Raw genomic sequence first — 19,429 nt, 5'->3', positions numbered from 1 at the left:
TACTGAAGTTGCTAAAACGCAGAGAGATTGATATATTTAAGTTGTATAGAGTTTTACGTGACTCAGAATTATGTCAGTGGAATCTGATTTGACTGCTCAACACAAATATGCGATGGCTCATTCTGGTGTCCATACAAAGGTTTAAAGTATGAACGGGGCTCCGCAGGAAGTTCAGTGTGACAGCACCATTTATGTAATATATAACAAGGAAACACCGCTAATGACAGGTTGTAAATGTGCAACAACATTTTTTGCAGTCACTAGATGAACAAAAGCTAAATAATTTCTCCTTTTAACATACCATGAGGTACAAATTCACAGCTTCTTCATGTTATGTTGCGGCCTCTCTCTCCCTCTGTGCCACTGCATGCATGTCCACAGCTATAAAGAGTAGCATAAAAGTCAAGAGCACTCACACGGCCGCAAAATCTGGAGACCAAAACGTCCCAAGAAGTACACCGCATAGATTTAAAATGACTGCTTGACTTCAGTCTCAGTAGACTGAGGGCCTCCGAGTGATGATTCAAGCCAAACTTTCAAGAGGCAGCCCTACTAAATTTTAAGTAAACATTTTGATATAAAGTAAACACTAATTAAGACTAATAGTTATATTTAATTGCATTTTCAAGGTGATCAGTTTCCTAGATTTTTTAAGTAAAATCAAATAGTTAGATTTTACAGTGTAGGCGTTCTCAATGGCTTATAGCACAAATAAAGACATAGAAAGTGGCAGAGAGATGACAGGAAACTTGGGGGCCCTGAAGTTTTTGGTGTGACTTTCGGGAGGAAAAAAAGGGGGAAATGAGTTCATTAAGATGGACAGATAGCAGGCCAGGCATACATCAAGGAGAAAACAATTTACATACTTCCATTTCCCGCAGGGAGCAGGAACTGAGAGTGAGAAAAAAAGATGGGGGCTGCAATGTGCGAGTGAGCAAATGAGAAGAACATGCAAAGAGATGGGGATGCTAAAATGAGAGAGACAGCAGGATCGCATGTGTGAGAAAGCGAGTGTAAGAGAGTAAGCTAATGAGAGGAAGATAACAAGCTGAAAGAGGAGGGAGCAGAGGGCTCTGACAGGCAAGAGGAGACAGAAATTGGCGAGGTTTGCACTTCAGGAGGTGGTGAGAGGATGTCAAACACATACAACACCAGGGTCTCAGTAAGCGAGGCCAGGCACCGATCCTTTCCCCAAAAAAGTATTCCAAGCTGCCTCTCCATCTCTGCCTCTTTACACTAATCTCATTTCCTGGATTATGTTTCACTATTTAAAACAAAGCACTCGTGGTTAATTCCATCAGTTTGCTTTGGCGTATGGTTTAATTCAAGGCTGCTACCTTCTCACTTTTCATCAACTCTTGTGTTGCAATGCTTGCTGATTTTTAAGACCCTGTAGGGATAAAGAAATATTTATTTGGGCAGGCCAGCTAACAAGAAATGGAGGTTTGCTATGGCTAATAAAACTTGTTTTCACATGTGTGTGCATTCCTTTGACGTGTAGGTCCCTCCGGTGGCTGTAAAACTGAAATATAACACTTCTGGCATGCTTCAGTTCTGAACTGGACAGCTACCGGCCGATGCTGCGCACACACATGCCGGTTTGATGGGAGAGAGCGCTCAAGTTCGCGGTTTGCTCCAAAGTATGAGTTGAAGATTGCGTTGCTTGACTACTGAAGCTGGGCCAGACCTGAATCTAAAACCAAACATCAATCTCTAACCCACTGTCAACCACAGTTACATAGACAGGGCGCGCATATAGGCCAAAACCTCACAATGCAACATAGAATCGCTTAGTTCAAGTATGTCATCATAATGGAAACTCATATCACATAACACTCGATATCCTCATGGACAACGAGAAGGAACCAAACAATAACCTAGAACTTTCTCTCCCAGAGTGGCACTTGAAACAAACCCCTCCCATATATCCCTTATAGACAAGCTCTTGAGATCCGCTTCTTTGTCTGTGTCTGAGACATGCTGATGTGCTCCTGTATCTAGGCTACTGTATGTTTGCCTGTGTTTACTGTCAAGTTGACACGGTGATTCCAGCAAGCGTGCAGGCTCCATCACAACAGAGACGTCTTTGGTGGCTAACAGGGCATGTAAATGGGTTCTCACTCCATCAGAAGCCGCCTGCAGGGGCAGAGGGACCGAGAAAAGACGACAGAGTAGCCTCCAGGCTGCGCTGACGTGAGGAGGAGAGAGCCGAGGCACGCTGTGTGCCACAGAGCAATGCTGCTGTGGTCTCTTACTGGTTACTGAGCGATCAGTGAGGGGGAATGGAGCCACGGTCAAAGCGGGGTCTAGTGACGACCAGGGGATCTTACCACCGTGGAACCAAAGGCATAAAGAGAAATAGCTGCAGTTTCTCTAATGCAGCAGTCATTTCCCAACTTTTTGTCCAACAGCCTTATCAGACAGGCTCAAGAGACTTTTTGATGGATGGGCTGGCTTTATGAAATTGTTAAAAAATATTTTACCACAGAGAAACTCACCGCTAGCAGTGGTGGACCATGTGAATTCATACATAGATATAAGACAACATAACCCTGAAGTCATCCTTTGTTAGCCTTTGTGTTTGTTTCTGTAGGGTTCGGCCATTTGTGACACTTGGAGGGGCAAAAATCAAACTTTCTACAATTTAGTCACCACTGCAGCTATCAACTTCTCTGCCTGTTTGCTGACTAGATTTAAAATACTCTTGATTACAACATGAATTGACTCGACTGTTTGGTGATTTCTTGGAAATAGGGCTGCAACAATCTTCATTGCCAATTTTTTTGAATAATCAATTAGTTGTTTGGTTTATAAATGTATAAATGGTAACAAGAAAAAAAAAAAAATCAATCGGTGTTTCCCAAAGCCGAAGATGACATCCTTAAATGTCTTATTTTGTCCAACCCAAAGATCTTCAGTTCACTGTCATAAAGGAGTAAAGAATCTAGGATATGCTCACATTTAATCAATTATCAAATTGGTTGGTGATGAATTTAATAGTTAACAACTAATCGATTAATCGTTACAGCTGTAATCAGAAACTGAGTGTCATAGCTGTTTGGATTATTGTGGCAATAAATATGCTGAAAGTCAAGCGTTGCTTCAATTTGTAATCCTATTTGCATGTTAATTTACCCTCAAAACACAAGAATGTGGATATTTTTCAATTTAATCAAATATTTTCTTGTTTTTTCAAATTAGTTGAGCTACAGAACAATCTGTCCATGTCCCCCCTGGTAACAGCGTAAGTACCCCCCCAGGTACACCTACCACTGGTTGGAAATCGCTGATGTACAGTATTAATATTTTTAGGATCCTGCTCAAATAACTTCAGAAAGGAGCTACTAAGGGCAAACTCTTTTCTAACAGAGGTGGTATAAAGCAATGGTTCTCAACCAGAGGTCTGGGAACCCCCAAGGGTCTTAAGGAAGTCCTGGGGTCCCCAGAAAAATAAGAAATAGTTTATTTTTACTATTTAATTCACCATAGAAATAAGGTATGTGAGCAAGAGTCATAGAAGTGACTACTCTGTTGATAGGTCTCACGTCCTCTGTGGTTATCTCTTAATCAAATCTAACAACCAGATCTTTCCAGATGGACGTCCCTGAGGCAAAATCAAAATCAAAATCAAATGAGGTTGTGTAACCTAATATGTATCTTGACATGAAAAAGGTCAAGAGCAACTGGTCCAATGCAGTGGCAAAATCAGGCTTTGTAAGCCAGTTCTGAGTAGTGTGAAACAACCATCATTACAACAAAGCAAAGACATGGTGAATTATTAAATCCTTGAAGGAAAAAAAGACGTAGTTTAGAGCAACATTATAATACTTTTAATTGATTCTTGAGTCTCATTCCCAGGTTGTCAAATACAGGTGTTTTGGGTTGGTGTTTCGGGTCCACTACCAAACCAAACTGTTGATATTTGACGACGTGGGAACGAGTCTCAGCAATCAACTTAAAGTTGCATAATGTTGCTTTAAATAGCTTCAATCTGTAGGCATATGCAACCTGTATTGAGGGGTTCAAGCCAGAAAAGTTTGGGAATCACTGATCTAAAGCGCTTTAGTTAAGTAAGGGCCATGTGAAAACTTTTGGAAATCCCTGAGGCACAGCTTTGAAAAGAGAGTGAGTATACTAAGTATACTAAGTATCTAAGTATACTAAGTATTAGACCTCAGATAAATGGATGAACTGTTGCCAAGTCATAACATATCTTGATAACATTTATTTTATGGAGGTCCACAGCTCAGACATTGCACTTGCCTTGCCTTCCTTCTCCTAATCACAGGCCCATGGTTTACACAACAACAACAACAACACAATGGCCCCAAAACTAGCTAAAAAAAAGTCTTTAAAACATGTTTATGTCTTGAAAACTAGCAAAAAATTAATGAAATTTCCTTAAAACTAAAGAGGGGGGTGGGGGGGGGGTGTAAGAAAACGACCTGAAAATTAGTAACAAAAAAAGAGAGAAAAAAAACAATAATAATTAGCAATAATAAACAGAAAAAACACGCAAATTAAGGGTCACGTGAAAACTTTTGGGAACCCCTGATGTACAGGTTTGAAAATACAGTTGGTATGATCGGTGCTAGATACACCGCAGATAAATGTGTGATCTGTTGCCAGGTTGCAATGCATCTTGATATCTTTCATTTTCTGGAGATCAAGAGCTGAAACATTGCATTTGCTGTCTAGCTTTCCCTCCCCTCTGCTTATCACAGGCCCTCGGTGTGGCCATGCATGCTGGGCTGGAGTTACACACTGCACACCATTAAAGCAGCTCTTTAATTAGCAGTGGAGAGAAAAACAGAGGCATCTACAAACGCAACACTTTTTTGCATGAAGCGAACAGCATGCACTGAACAAACACGCCGGGAAGAAGAAGCAGCAGCAGCAGCAGCAGCAGCAGCCTCGGCGTCCTCACAGTCAATCTGCTGCAAACACAACACAACTTGCAGCGTCAACGCGCACTTGTTTAACAAACCAGAACTGAAAAAAGCAGCTCGGTGAATGAAACCACTTGCAGTTTGAATTTTCGCTGCAGTTCAATGTGTGTGAAAGCGGAGTGGGCTGCGATGTTTTAATCAGGCACGTCAATAAGCAAAAACAACAACAACAAAAAAAAAAAACAGAACAGCGCCCAAAGCTGCTATGGCCACTTCACAAAAGTAAAGCCGGAGCAGGGAGGTATACAGAGAGAGGAGGCAGCAGAAGAAACACAGTATTGTCTCGCTGCAATGTAACAGACACAGAAACGCTTGCTGAGGCAAAGCGCAGCGAAGCCCCCAAACATCGTGAATCCTCAACATTTAGCACAAAGCGCGAGGGAAGTGAAGCTAAAAATACCGCTCAACACCAACATTTGTGCAAGAAGAGAAACGTGCTTTGACAAACCTGACGAAGCGAGGACACTTCTTCCACTAAAGCGCTGATGTCCGGAGTTTGTGTGTGTGTGTGTTGGGAGTGTATGTGTGAGTGTGTGTGTGTCACTCAGTGGTGTTTTCTCCCTCTCTCTCTCTCTCTCTCCTCTGCCGTATAGAGATAGTGCTGATGTTTCCACTTCCTCTTTTCTTCTTCTGCCGTCTGCTGGCTGGCTTGGTGAAGCCAGACAGAGGATGCATGAATACATGGGAGCCCAGCTGCTCACTGACTCACTGGTTAAGGAGTGTATGGTGGCATTTCATCAGATTTAAATCCAGAAGTCTGTGTGCTACTTTAGTTTGAGCAGCTCTGAGGTCAGTTATGTCTGAAAATAGGGGAGACTGGGGCTGGTTGGCACACTTTTTGCTCTCTGCTATAGCCTATTTCTTTGGCATAATTTATATTAGAGCAGTCTAACCAGCAGCAAAGTAAGGGTTAAGGTCTCAGTTAAAAATAAATGTTTAATTTACAGAAATGTTTACTAAAATTAGGTGATTATTGATTAATGTTGTGCATTTGTGCCATCCAGCTCCTTCAAAGGGTTGGTTGGTGCAATGTTATACGACAGAGGATTAGGGCCATGCAATAGGGAAAAAAAGGTAGATTTTGAAAATAAAGTCAGAACATTATGAGAATAAAATTGTAATTTCAAGAACGAAGTCTTAATATTATAGGGGAAAAAAGAAGTAATTATCCGAGAAAAAGTAGTCATTTTATGAGAATAAAGTTGGAATATTACGAGACTGAAGTTGTAATTTTCAGAGAAAAAAAAGTCGTAATTTTACGAGAATAAATATATATTTTTAGGAGAAAGGGGATATCATATTACAGAAATAAACATATTGCCTGCAAACTATAAACCAGGGGAGAGCACAGGTTTTTCTCATAATATTACTGTATTGTTGAAATCTCAAAAAAAAAAATTTCCTCAATGTGGTTAGTTACATGTAAAATGTAGTAGCCTCCCAACAAAACTGAAGTGTGTGTGTGTGTGTGTGTGTGTGTGTGTGTGTGTGTGTGTGTGTGTGTGTGTGAAGGGGGGGTTCCTACACTCAACATAGGTCAATAGGTTTGTCTGTTTTTCATAAGCAGTGATTAATTATATGTTAAGTTATTTTATTATAGTTATTTAATTGTTTAAATATAATTTTTATGTCAATAATGTAAAAATTTCCAGAGTACTTTCAAACCACACCTTATTTATGCAGTGGACAGAGGAAAATGAATTAGCTTTTTATTGTTTGTTTCTTGTGTCTTCTTATGTATAAAATGTTACCCTAAAACTCCCCTGGTGGACAGTAGCCTTGCCTACACTCTCAAATACCAACTAGTGAATAAAGCAGATCTGCAATAAATTCCATCTGAATAAAGAAAACAAACATCTATGTACGCCACGTCTTTTCTCACGACGTTGGGTGACACACGGACTTGACTGCCTCCAATCTTGCAGCCAGACATGGAAGGCAAACAGGAACAATGACTTCAATAATTCATGGTTATTGAACGCTCTCTGGTCTCCACACAGAGCTGTTTGGAGGGAAGGGTTATGACCCTCTGATGTTACATTATGCCGAGGACCATTTTGATAGAGCTCAAGCGTGGTCCTACACAGCATAATGTTACAGTTTCATTGGATGTCAGCGCACAGGACAGGATATAGGACTTCATCACAGAGCAGAGCGGCACTGAGCCACACGAGGCCACTTCCCTTTAATTTTGTCAGTGATTACAGACAGTTTCTGATATTAAATCCAGAGTGTGTTTTTATGAGTAAAACAGAGTGAACAGCAGACAGTCCTGCAGCTCATCCTTGTCTCCACTCAGCAGGAGCAGCAGGAGGAGGATTAATACAGGAGCCCCCATCCGTCCTGATAAATAATCTAGAGCAACACACCCAGCAGAAATCTCTCTTTCTCCCTATTTTTTTTTCTCACTGTGAAAGACACAAGATACAAACCTCCGCCTCATTAAATGACAACCTGTGTTCTTCACTAAAATCTTAATTTGAAAACATAATTCATATGGCTTGGAAGGCAGTTAGGCCTGATACAAAGATAACAGTAAAGTGTAGCAGGGCAAGTCAAACGCTAGTTTTAAATCATTCTTTGTTTTGTTTGTTTTCAACATTGGGGAAGGGGGACTCAAAAATTGTAGGCATCAAACACATAATTTCCTGCATTCTGTTGAATTTTTATGTACAAATCTGTGCCTTTTCTTCATCAATTTATGCCATAAATGTCTTTAATATTAGAAGTCCTCGTCTGCTTTCATGGTTTCATTTGAGGAGAGTGGGGGACGTTTTCCCTGCGTCCCCCTTGAAATCCATTTGGTTTAACCCTCGAAGATCACATCAGATTCGGGGGTTCATCCAAACAGTTATCAACAGTAGAAAAAGAAAGCACATCCACACACTCAAATCCATGCAAAAATCATGTTTACAATGCCAGCTTTCGGTCTTTAAGGCATCTGATCATCTCTGACCGAAAGCTGGCATAATAAACAAGATTTTTGCATAGATTTGAGTTTGCAGATGTGATTTTTTCACTGTTTATAACAATTTAGCTCAAGCAACTCAGTCTAAGTGATGAGCAGTGGTTTTTCAAGATTTGATAACATCCAAACAGCTCAAATTGTGCGGAATTATTTGCTAAACACTACTTGATTGTTCTTTGGATTATGGAACAAATAAACTTAACTTTTTCCCCTTTATTTTGCTCCCATCATTGAGTTTTGCTGACTTTTGCATCTGACTTCAGCCTCATAGTGGTCAAGACTACATCAGAGGGCTTACAGAGGATGTGATCTTTTTTATCTGAGACTACGGAGACAGTAGAAGGTTTTTAAGGCCAAATGTGTAAGATTAAGGGGATACTATATAATACGTATGTTTTCTTTTGTGAATGATCACCTGAAAATAAGAATCACTGTGTTTTTAGCACAGCAGAATGAGCCAGTTATATCTCAAAAGGGAGCTCCATGGAGTCTGTCGTGTTGCCCAGCTATGTTTCTACAGTGGCACACAACAGAGAAACAAGCTCTGGTTCTGGACAGGGCCTTTTGCATACTCCTGTCAGCCATCATAGCTAGTCGCCCCTTTGTGATGAGCAGCATCAGAAAAACACTTTTTTCAACCATGAAACTGCTTTATTCAGTGTATTTACCAGTGTAAATCAATGGGTTTGTTTGCTTTGGAGAGGAAGAGACCTCTGCAGATGATCTAGCTCCCCGTTAAAACCTCCTGTATGTCTGGATCGTAAGTTATCAGTGAAGAAATGTGAGCTCACAGTAGCACGTGCTTGGTAAGCAGGCCGACTCTGACAGGCCGAACAGCATCAGAGAAAATATGTCTTGTAATCTTAGACTGCTTTTTTTCACTGTTTTAATCACCCGGTCTGATTGTTTTGGAGAGGAAGAGACCTCTGTGGATAATTAAGCTCCTGGTAAAAACCTCCTGAGCGATAAATATTGAATGAATCCTAACCAGGAGTTCACTCTTGGCGCGGGAGAGAAGTTTCAGCTGGTTAAAATCTGAAATCCTCACGACTAGATGCCACTAAATCCTACACGCTGCTCGTTTAAACCAGCCCATATGATTTAAAAGCGCTGTGTGATGCATTCAGTAAAGTTCACGCTCCCAATGCAGCACAATGAACCCCTGCATCGCTTGTTTCTCTTTGCATCTCACAAAGTACACCTCAGATTGTTTTCCTTTACGCATGGACTTTTACCTCACTTGGATGTGAACACAGCTTGTTTCACAACCACTGGACATGTGGTGTGAAGATGATATCACATTACCAAAAGGGAGAGAAACCTTGTTACTGCATCTTTCCTGCAAAACATTATTATTCATGAGTTAAGCGCAGAGCTCCAGTCATAAAGATTTAATTAGCTGGTTTTCTGAAAATCTGTTGGGCCTGTCTCTAACACAGTCTGCACAACGAGCACTGGCCTGGCTCTCAATCTAACCTGTCCCTTGTCCAAGAAGACAGAGTGCTTCAATAAAGACTCTCCGCTGACCAGATTCTCTCTACGTGGCGCAACCTCCCTCTGAGCAGCTTGTGACTGAATCTCATCTGGGAGATTCATTGTTCTACTCAGAAAGAGAGAGAGAGAGAAGTCAACGTGGAACAGGCTGTTTCAATGAAGCTGATTTATCTTGTGTTATTGATGAAAGCACCAGAGGAGGGATAGACAGAGCCGCCATGACGAAGGAGATGAGAAAGAGGAGAGGATAAATAAGCGTTCTATCAGCAACTAAAATGCTCTCATAGCTGCATAATCTGTCACTCTTTGATGGAAGTGTAATTTCTCACATATACACATACACTCCCTGCAGCATTTGAGCTCAGCAGAAAGCTTAAGACACAAATCTAAATGGAAATCTAGTTTACTTGTTCCCTGCAGGTCTACTGTAATTGTCTCTCTATCAGGGTCATTAGGAAAAGGGAATGTTTCAAGTTCATTCCCACGGGGCGTCACGCTCAAAAATGTGATGCTCGTGGAGGAGAGGAGCACCAGACTTCCTCACATGTGGCCTAAAGGTTCGAGTACAGCACGAAGAAGCAACCGTGAAGCTGCTGGTTTGATGAGTTGTTGATGGAAGCGCAGCACAGAGAGGGAGGATCGCTTCGCATTGTGTAGGTTACGGACTGTGAAATGATTTCTGAGAAACGCTCTCTGAAGTCTCCTCAGACTGCTCGCAGGACAAGATCAAAAGTAAAAAAATGTTCTTCGTCTCTTAGGAAGGTCACAGCAGTACGGTCGTGTGCACTTTTTAATGATCGGACTTCTGTGAGGAGTTTCACTGCACCGTCTTCAAAAGATAATTGTTATCAATATGAAAAATAGTCGTGCATGCATTAGGGCTGAAATGATTAACATCTTTGTTTTTGCAGCCTTGAGCCGGGTAAACACTGGAGAAAGAGAGCCATCTTTATTCTCAGAATGAGGGAGCACATTCACATACATTCTTTCCCCATGTCTGTGGCTTTTTTTCAGAGCAAATGAGCATATTCCAACCTCAAATCATTCCAAATATTTATGTACAGTCACAAGCATTCAAACATTCAGGCTTGTGTGGAAGACAAATCTTAACTGTACTCCCGATGTTTCTTTTTTTTTTTTTCCACCTCTGCGTTTAACACAGTCTACAATCAAAGTATTTCATACCAGCGAGATGGCAGAGCTACAAAAATATGGTGGAAAATACAATCTCTTAATAACACAGTGTATTTGCTGACATGCTATCTCTTACACCAGCGGGCTCATTTCATATCACTTAAGATTCATTACCCATGCAGCTAATGCTTTTTGACACACACATGCACACAGTTACTTAAGCAGCTGTGCCATATGAGCCTGTGCTGTACGATCCGACAGAGAGGATGCGAATGCAAGTCATCACCCTGGAGACAATGAGACGGCTGGGAGAAGTCATGCATACTGGACATAACAGTTTTCAACCTGCAGATAAAAGGATTTAAACAGTCTTCAGAGTGTAGTTCTTACTGAGGCACTCTGCAGAACACACTGCACTACAGCGCAAGATCTACCCGCGCTGCTACTGTATTCAGTCTCTTCCTACGTTTAAAGCTGATGGCGCACGTACATCAGCATGCTCCCAACAGTCAGTCTGAATCTGAGCAGTCACTGGTTTTGGAGGACTTGTGCTTTCGTTTCCTTTTTCTCTTCTTCTTGTCTTTCTTCTTTTTGTCCCTCCTCTTTTTTCTTTTCTTGCTCCGATGGTGGTCAGAGGAGGAGGAGGAGGAAGAGGAGGAGCTGTCTGAATTGGAGGAAGTGGTGTCCTGAAGCATCTGCTGCAGCTGCTGGATCCTGGAAACAGGAAGGGCAGGGAGGAGCGGAGGTAGGATTAGAGTCAAGTACAGGGAGGAAATAACAACTAATGCAGGCTTGGATACCCGGGTTGGCAAGCATCTGAAGTGTCCTTCATGAAGACACTGTCTTTGTCCAAGTACCGACATTTCCTGACAAGTGGCTACTTGTGTTACATATATCCAGTAATTGCCAACAGTGCCCAAATACCTGCTAAGTCTGCATGTATGTGGAGGATTTTTCAGAACACACTGGGACACACCTGGATATTGGGGTCATCCTGTCACTTAGTCTCGAGCTCAGATGACTGAAATACATCAGATAACTTACAATTAAACCTTTACAGAAGTTCGAGAAGTATTTTACTGCTGGAAAGATGGTCTTTTCATAAAACAGGGCTGTCTATGCAGCAGAAAGACACAAATACTTTTGAAATTGGTGCTACATGACCACAGAAAGCAGAAGGAAAGGGCTGTGGTATTTGCTTTTGATTAAGAGATAGAAAACCTACAATTATCAGAAAGCACTGCGCCCCACTGCACCAATAAAAACTCCTGATGGTGGATGAAATAATGCAAGCTTGTCCGAATTGACTCAGGAAACAGTGTATCAACTGGCTGATAACAAGCAGTCTCATATTACATCTAAACAGTACTCTAAAATATGTTTCTGAAAACATTTGAGATGAAAGATAAGCAGTTACAGCATCTTGGTTCAAATTCTATCAGCACTGCTTATTCTTTAATCACAGTTTTTTCAGCCTTCAGTTTTACAGTACAGGAAACAATATGACACCCACTTCCTGTTCCTGTTCACAAATTCTTGTGTTACAGCCAGACAGTGCACTAAAATATGTTTCTAAAGACATTTTAGGTGAGAAATTAGTAACACAGTGGCACTTTTACCATTTGATCAGAGTTTTGTCAGAGTTCAAGTGAGAGAAATAGCAGTGACTCTGTCTTTATGCACTTCTATACTCTGTGTCCGTAGCAGTGGAAGTATAATCTGTAGTTTGAGCAACAGCCCTAGAGCCAGCGAAAAGCTGGCGGGAAACCTAGGTGCTGGTAAGATGGGGGGACGTCTAGTATCCCTTTAAGGGACTGAGCCTGTACATTCTGCAGGGTTCTGACCATCCTGGAGAAGTCAATGGTAAAGGTAATTACATAAACATCTGCTGAGGTATCCACAGCTAAATTAGGTTCAAGGAGGATTAAAACATCACATCCCAGAATGAGGCAGGAAGCACCACGCAGCTCACTGAAATATAAAACATTTGTCAGAGAAAGAAAAAGAGATGTACAGGAGGTGACTGGCCGTTAATAAGCTCAGAGAATTGGGCCGGGACGCTGAGAGGGATATCATTAATGTACAATTTTTAAAGACAGTCAGAAACTATTCAGCCATGAAAGCATTTCTCTGAAAAAAGGCTGACATGCTCTTGTGAAGTGTCCATCAGGCCTCATTATAGCGGGGCTGACTTCACAGAGCAGAATGATCATCTGAGCACTTCGAATGTCGCACTACTCCTTAAAGCAAACCTCTAGTCCTTAAAGTAACTCCATCATAACAGCACTTCATAACCTACAGCTAAATAATAAAAATGTCTCCTCCCTCAGCTCAAATACTTTGGTTTCCTCAAATGCACTTTTGAAAGAAAAAGGTATAATTCCTGCAAACTGTCAGTACTGAGTCTATTAGAGACACAACGTTTTAGTTACCAACCTTCATCAGCCAGCAAATTCACAGTGTTACAACAACACGTCTTTATACTTAAGCCTCAGGCTGCAATAACAAGTGAAATAAAGGGAGCCAACTCTCAAATACCTGAGACTGTTATTGTCACATTCATAGCTGATGAAAATAAAGAAAATCTGTGGTATACAAACCAAAATAGTGAAGAAAAGTCTAAAGATTAGATTAGCAATGCATAATAAGTCATTTTGGGAATGCCTATCAGAAAACAACTGGCCTGAGTCCCATATCCAGCTGGGGATATCTTCACAACCCTAAAGAAGTGCAAAAATTGACTTTCTAAATAAAGATGTGAGTACTTTTAAAGCTACAGTCACTTTTAACAAGCTCATTTCCACAATTTCATCATTAAACGCACCTTGGGACAACTCGAAACACAATACTGTATATGCAACTGGAACGCAAGCTGGGAGAGGCAGGACAGCTTCACCTCCCTTTCAAATAAGATGCCAAAATGAATGTGGCACAGACACGCAACTCAGGCTTCAAAGAGCAACTGGCCTTTGAATAACCTTTTCGTAATGCATGCAAAAAACACACTCACAAGCGTGCATGTGCTGCTGCTCTGCATGTACACACGCACGCCTTCAGTGAGGCTTCATAGTAAGCACACCTCAAATTCAAACACCCTGGTGTCAAATACTATTTGCTAGAAACGAGCACAGAGAACCAGCCAACCTGAGAGGATTTCCAGGTCATCTGAGTTTGTCCCACTCCACTGTGGGAAAACATTAAAACAAAAACCCTGCAGGATCTCAAGTGTATGATCTGTCTGAGAACAACCTCAAAATCGGCAACCGATTCTTGTCCTTTGGTTACCGTCAGTTACAACCACTTGTAAAAAATTAGCAATGATAGGTGATAAACAGGTGGAGGCGTCAGGAGCTGGCATACCCACTACTGGGGTGATGAACACTGCTATACTCGAGATAAATGCTGCAAATCAGGAGATGTTATAAAACTTTTCAACACTGCTTATTATGTTCTGAAATACTATCAACTCTTTACATCCTTACCTGATTTGGTGCAGCTGACAAGCTACAGGATGGATCAGGCATGCAGGAGATAAACCATGGTGACCTGGACTCTGTTTGAGAACTGAACTCACTGATCAACACATTTGTTTGTTGTTGGTGACATGTTGTTTTTGGGATGTTTGTTTGCTGTCACATCAAATCCGTTAAACAAATGGTCAGTTCAACATTTCTATCAAGTTGGGCTGAAATAAATGTACCGCAAAGCACGGTGTGAGATGTTTTAAACTTCAGCAAACTGGGTTTATTCAGTATGTCTACTTCAGCAAGCAGTGTTTAAATGATGTTAATCTCTGCTGTTTACATTTCGGATAACATTTGCTCTGTTAACTATAGGGAAAGTTTTAGTAACACTTTGCAGATTAATATCCGATCATAGAATTTTATTTAGTTCTGTTTAAATCGTTATTAGTATTATTATGGTTTTTGATCTGGGTACCTCTGTAACTCTAAAAAGAACATTCAGGTAAAAAATGTTATATTTTGTTGAATGAAAAAATATGCAGATATTTGCCCAGGGGTGTATATAGACAGTGCAGGCAGTGCAGGTGCACCAGGCCCTGTGGGGTGGGGTTTGGGGCCCATAGAGAATTGGTAGAGGAACTGGCCCTGTGAAGTAATTCAAACTGCCACCTGAAAAATATTACTGTGACCAAATAAGACTTGTTAAATTAAAAGTGCTGCCATTTCCTATTAATGTGCTTGAAAAGGCAAACTTATCTCCATTATGGTTTTCCTTTTTTTTTTTTAAATATCTATAACAAAATTATATGCTTATCCTACATTACAAAAAAACATAAATAAACTTTTAAAAAATTAAATTAAATGAATGATTTCTTTTTATTTTTGGTACTTTTTGTCACATACATACATACATATGTGCAAATGGCTGGGTAATATGTGCAGTATGTTAATGCTGTCCAATGTAAGGTCTCTAATCATGTGATGAGATAATGCGATATATGGTAAACAGTACAGATGCAAAATCTGGGGCCTGTCACAGCCTGCACTGGCGCCTGTCGAAACTACCTCACACCACTGAATTTGCCATATATAACAGGTTTTTGTTCCATAGTCACATTCATTAAAACATTTTGTGACTTCAAACGTGATCATTAACAAATTGTTTGATATTTGATCACAAGGCTGTAAACAAAATTCTGAGTTGATTTCAGAGACACTGAGTCTCTGGCTGAATCTCTGCTGCTCTTTGGGAACAGTGTAGTTTAGCTTATAAACCTTTTTTTACGTCACACTTTCATTATGAAGTTAATGTAAAACTACACAGCATCACAACTCAAACTAAAAATGCCAATCATATTTTTGGTTTTGACAACCGACAGCTGATGCCTTATATTAAAAGTTTTAGTTTTAAAAGTAAGTGTTTAGCCTCTTTTTATATCTTTTAAGGTTAAAAAAAAATCAGACTATTTTTTTTAGTTAAATTTGGCAAAGGATATGAATAACAAGCATGATTATAAAAAAAAAAAAGAGTGTACGTACCTGGTTTCTTTTTCATTCCTTTTGTTTTCCCGAATAATGTCATACATCGGGTCTTCATGAGCCTAAAAGACCAAAACAGTCATTACGTCTTATGAGGAAAGGAAAAAAATCATACCTACTCACAACAAGAGTTGCTACTTTTCATATTAAATCCTGGAAAATATTCGCTCATACATTCCAACCATTGTACTGATTCTTTATGTCAGCACTTTTTTAAAAAACCTCCATGTGACATTACAATGTATGAAAATATGACACAGCTGCATTTATGGTAATCATTGCAGAGGCAGTGTGCTCCTGCAGTAGTTATTGCTCCATTACAGGCACATTGGAAGCGGCTGTGTGAAGAAGTCTGCTGCACACATGTTCCTCAGTGTAAACTCAATATGCTCTAACTCTGCCGGCAGCCTGAGACACAGACGTTTGTCTCAGTCACAGCTCCTTGACCTTGCCACAATCCAACCTACATTCTTTGACTAAAGACCGTTCTTTGATATTTTCTCTAAATAACTACGGGTGGGCTCTTTTTTTCCCAAAGCAGTTAACAAACTCACCACTCTGAACTGCTCTAGTTTCTGGTTGCCTTTGATGAAGAACGGACACTCCCTGTCTCCCGTCCTGTGGCCGTAGCGTTTGCATCTCCAACCTGCAGTGAAGGAAACAAATATAACTCTGAGTAGCTGAGACAACTGACATGACAGTCAAATCACATTTAAGCAGGGATAATGTGCATTAATCCACATTTAAACAAATGTAAATGCACCAAAGTTAATTGGGGAACTATGTTTCATCAGTACTCACTTCCCTAATGTTGATAGGCATCCTAAAATGATTTATAATAATATAAATAAGGGCATGAAATCACAGTGTTGACCTTGGGACTAGAAGGTAAAAAAAAATCTAATAATAAAAAAAATAGCCTGAACTCAAGCACCACGTACAAGATCTTCTTGAGCTTTCAACCACATCTCACTGTCTCCATCTTAAATCATAGTATATATATATATAATATATATTTATTTGTATATTTTTATTTACATGCATCCATATTAACTTAGGGTAAAAAAAAAGGTTTCCTTTTGTCAGTGAAATTTAAAAAAAAAAGCTGAACAAACTTGCCTGAAGTCACGCCCTCTAACAGCTCTGCACATGTTATAAAAAACAGACCTCCTTGAGCAATCATAAATCATCACTTGTGGCTTCACTGAAAAGAAGTGAAGAACTTGCATCAAAGTTTCACACTGTTTCAATGTTCATGGCTTTAAGTGGCAGCGTAGCTGCTATGAATAACTTGAGTCTTCTCCACATGAGACCACACAAAGTCTCGGTTCATCCTCTAAAAGTAGTCGTGTGCAAAATTGTTTACTTAGGTTTTTCATATCCATATCATTCACTGTGACATCTCTCCGTTCCTTTAAACAGGATAGCATATTCAAACATTGTCTCGAAGGATAAAGCAGCACAAACGCACTCCGATTCTGCAGAACAAATGCCAACTTGTGCACAGGGCCCGCATGTTTGTGTGTGTGTGTGTGTGTGTGTGTGTGTGTGTGTGTGTCTGTGCTGACTCCCTAGGTCCCTGGCTGTTCATGCAGCATGAAAATGAGTAGGACGAAGGAATGAATGAACACTGAATATAAGGACAGTCTCTGTCTCACCAAAAAAGACAGAAGGTAATCTCCACCAACACCAGTATTAATCTCCAGCAACAGACAAACAATAGATGTGGTGTTAGTTGTCAAGTTACAGTTGTGACATGTGTAACCGATCAAGACCGCTGGCCACACTGACATGGTGTATATTAACTCCCACCTACAATTCCTCAACTATACAGGCGGCTGTTACTTCTGATAAACTTAATCCAAGGCGCATATGAGATCTATCAGCTGAGGTTGGGACCTTTTACGAGCTTTTTCTTTATAAATCAACGAATATGAGGACCAACAACAGAGTCAAAAGGAATTAAAAGATGAGAGCTGTCAAAATTCAGAAAGTATCACATTTCAAAGGACCAGTGGGTAAAAAAAATATATTAATATTAATGCCACGGTCAGGGGCTGTATCATAGGACCGATTTTCTTATCTTTAAAGAAAAACGTATAATTACTTCACCTCTGAGATCCACTCATCGCTTCTGTAACTGCATGAATTGTCCTGGAGGTTTGTGGAATATGCAGTCATGGACTAAATGCTTACAGATACAACAGCAAACTGAACATATATCTGTATATAAGATTGTCAGTTTAAATGATAAGATGACTGATGGAGTCTCACAAATACCTGTTTTTTTTTTAAATAAAAGACAATCTGTCTTTTAGGCAACATGTCGAGTGTCTAATAAAAAAAATCAGGGTGGAGATGGTGTTCTTTTCTAGAAACAAATGCAATTTTTCTTTTGGTCAAAGTAACAAAATAATTTAAATGACATTTTTATGTACAATTGAAAGTGGTTATATTTTACATATGGAAAATCCATCTTCTTTGAAAATGTTAGATTCAGTACACCATGCTGCATTGCAATTCCTCTGATTCTGGGCTCCGCTCACATCATTGCAGTTTGAGAAAGTTGGTTTGTCTTTTTTATATAAACATAAAATGGAACACTGTTACATTTTGCTTTATGAGGCCATATTACTCAAACTGCCTCCTAATATATGAGCTCTACTGTCTCCTAAAACCTCCAGTCACACTAACAAATCATACACGTCATTCCTCAAATCCACACCGTCTTTGGTGAGTTTTTCCTTCCTCAACTTGGCGTGAGCTACAGTCACCTTAAACTAGAATATTTAAAAAACACGGGCGATAATAAAAACAGGATTAAGGGCTATTTGACCAATGAATGCACATTTCCTGTTAATGAAGACTGCTGACTCATGGTTTGATGTAGATTGCTGTAATTTGATTGTTTGTGCCTTTTATGTGATTTTTTTAAAATGCTGTTTGTTTTTACTCATTAGCTGTTTTGTTGTAAGTTGCATGTTTGTTCTTTTACTCAAAACTTCTTGTGCCACTGACTAAGCCAGGACTTCTTAGTAAAGGACATCCTGAATCTTGAAGATGATAAGACGTTAATAAGTTAGTGTAAGTGTACTCACACTGCATCACCTTCACCTCCTTCCCCAGAGGCATCCACAGCCCTTTGGTGGGGGCGTGTGCCAGGAAGCTCCTGGCTTCTTCATTTCCTGGTTCAGCAGGAATACAGTCCTCTGGTTTGTCCTCGTGCTCCTGCAACAACAACAACAGTGTCAATCACATGTTTAAAGCTTCTTGGAATTCACTAAATGCATTTTGGTGTGTATTATGTTACCTTTATGAGTCCTGGTGGAGGTTTTTCATAGCTGTATGAAAGAAAGACAACACTGATTTACTTGCTATGCAACTACAGGATTAACTATTTCAAACTCAGCTGTCCCAAAACTGTCAAACAAACAACATAAACTCCTCAAACAGCAGGTCCGAGCTAACATTAATAAGGCTATAGTATTGACTACTTGCAGTCACGACAGAAAACCAAATTAACATATTTAATTCATGCAGAAGTTTGGGAGTTTGAACAAAAATCTCTCAGTGATTTTACTCACAACGTCTCGACGTGTTTCAGTTGCTGGACTTTCTGGTTGAGTTTTTTCGTCTGTGTTTTGAGTTTGTCCAAATCCTGTTTGGATGACTTGTGTCTCTTGTGGTCTCGTCGGTGCTCCTTCTCTGATTTTCGCTTTCTGTCTGACATTGTCCCAGTCTTGACAAAACCTGCGTCCGGAAAATCATCAACTTACAAGTTCTGTTGCGTTCAATGTAAATGTGTTAGCTACACGGTGAAAAACATCTTTCGACGTGCTAACCAGCGGCTAACTAGCAGCAGACATGTCTCCGGTGCTGCG

The 19,429-nt window shown here is 40.2% G+C and overlaps 2 protein-coding genes across 2 annotated transcripts in view; both read right to left on the bottom strand.

The window, feature by feature from the left end:
- Positions 1–5,491, bottom strand: part of elmo1 (engulfment and cell motility 1 (ced-12 homolog, C. elegans)) — a 147,953-nt gene extending 142,462 nt beyond the window's left edge. Inside the window, exon 1 of the mRNA XM_042505984.1 lies at positions 5,398–5,491. The gene's annotated coding sequence lies outside the window, so the exon portion shown is untranslated. The remainder of the gene's footprint in view (positions 1–5,397) is intronic.
- Positions 5,492–9,894: 4,403 nt separating this feature from the next.
- On the bottom strand, positions 9,895–19,429 carry rp9 (RP9 pre-mRNA splicing factor). The gene is made up of 6 exons (XM_042505918.1): positions 19,133–19,429; positions 18,859–18,889; positions 18,647–18,776; positions 16,103–16,194; positions 15,549–15,610; positions 9,895–11,259 (listed from the first exon to the last, which is right to left on the bottom strand). Exons 1-6 carry the CDS (start codon positions 19,276–19,278, stop codon positions 11,055–11,057), a joined length of 666 nt encoding a protein of 221 aa, XP_042361852.1. The 5' UTR covers positions 19,279–19,429; the 3' UTR covers positions 9,895–11,054.

The sequence above is a fragment of the Plectropomus leopardus genome, chromosome 18 (genome assembly GCF_008729295.1).
Source record: "Plectropomus leopardus isolate mb chromosome 18, YSFRI_Pleo_2.0, whole genome shotgun sequence".
Taxonomy (NCBI): Eukaryota; Metazoa; Chordata; class Actinopteri; order Perciformes; family Serranidae; genus Plectropomus; species Plectropomus leopardus.
The sequence above is the reverse complement of the archived record's forward strand: the minus strand, read 5'-3'. Positions and strand labels throughout refer to the sequence as shown.

What these genes read in the sequence shown, in the direction of transcription:
- rp9 (XM_042505918.1), bottom strand. Translation starts at nt 19,278, where the DNA reads ATGTCAGACAGAAAGCGAAAATCAGAGAAGGAGCACCGACGAGACCAC. An exon ending in CTCCACCAGGACTCATAAAG is followed by an intron (nt 18,777 to 18,858) that starts GTAACATAATAC and finishes TTGTTGTTGCAG; the next exon opens with GAGCACGAGGACAAACCAGA. An exon ending in AACTAGAGCAGTTCAGAGTG is followed by an intron (nt 15,611 to 16,102) that starts GTGAGTTTGTTA and finishes TTGGTCTTTTAG; the next exon opens with GCTCATGAAGACCCGATGTA.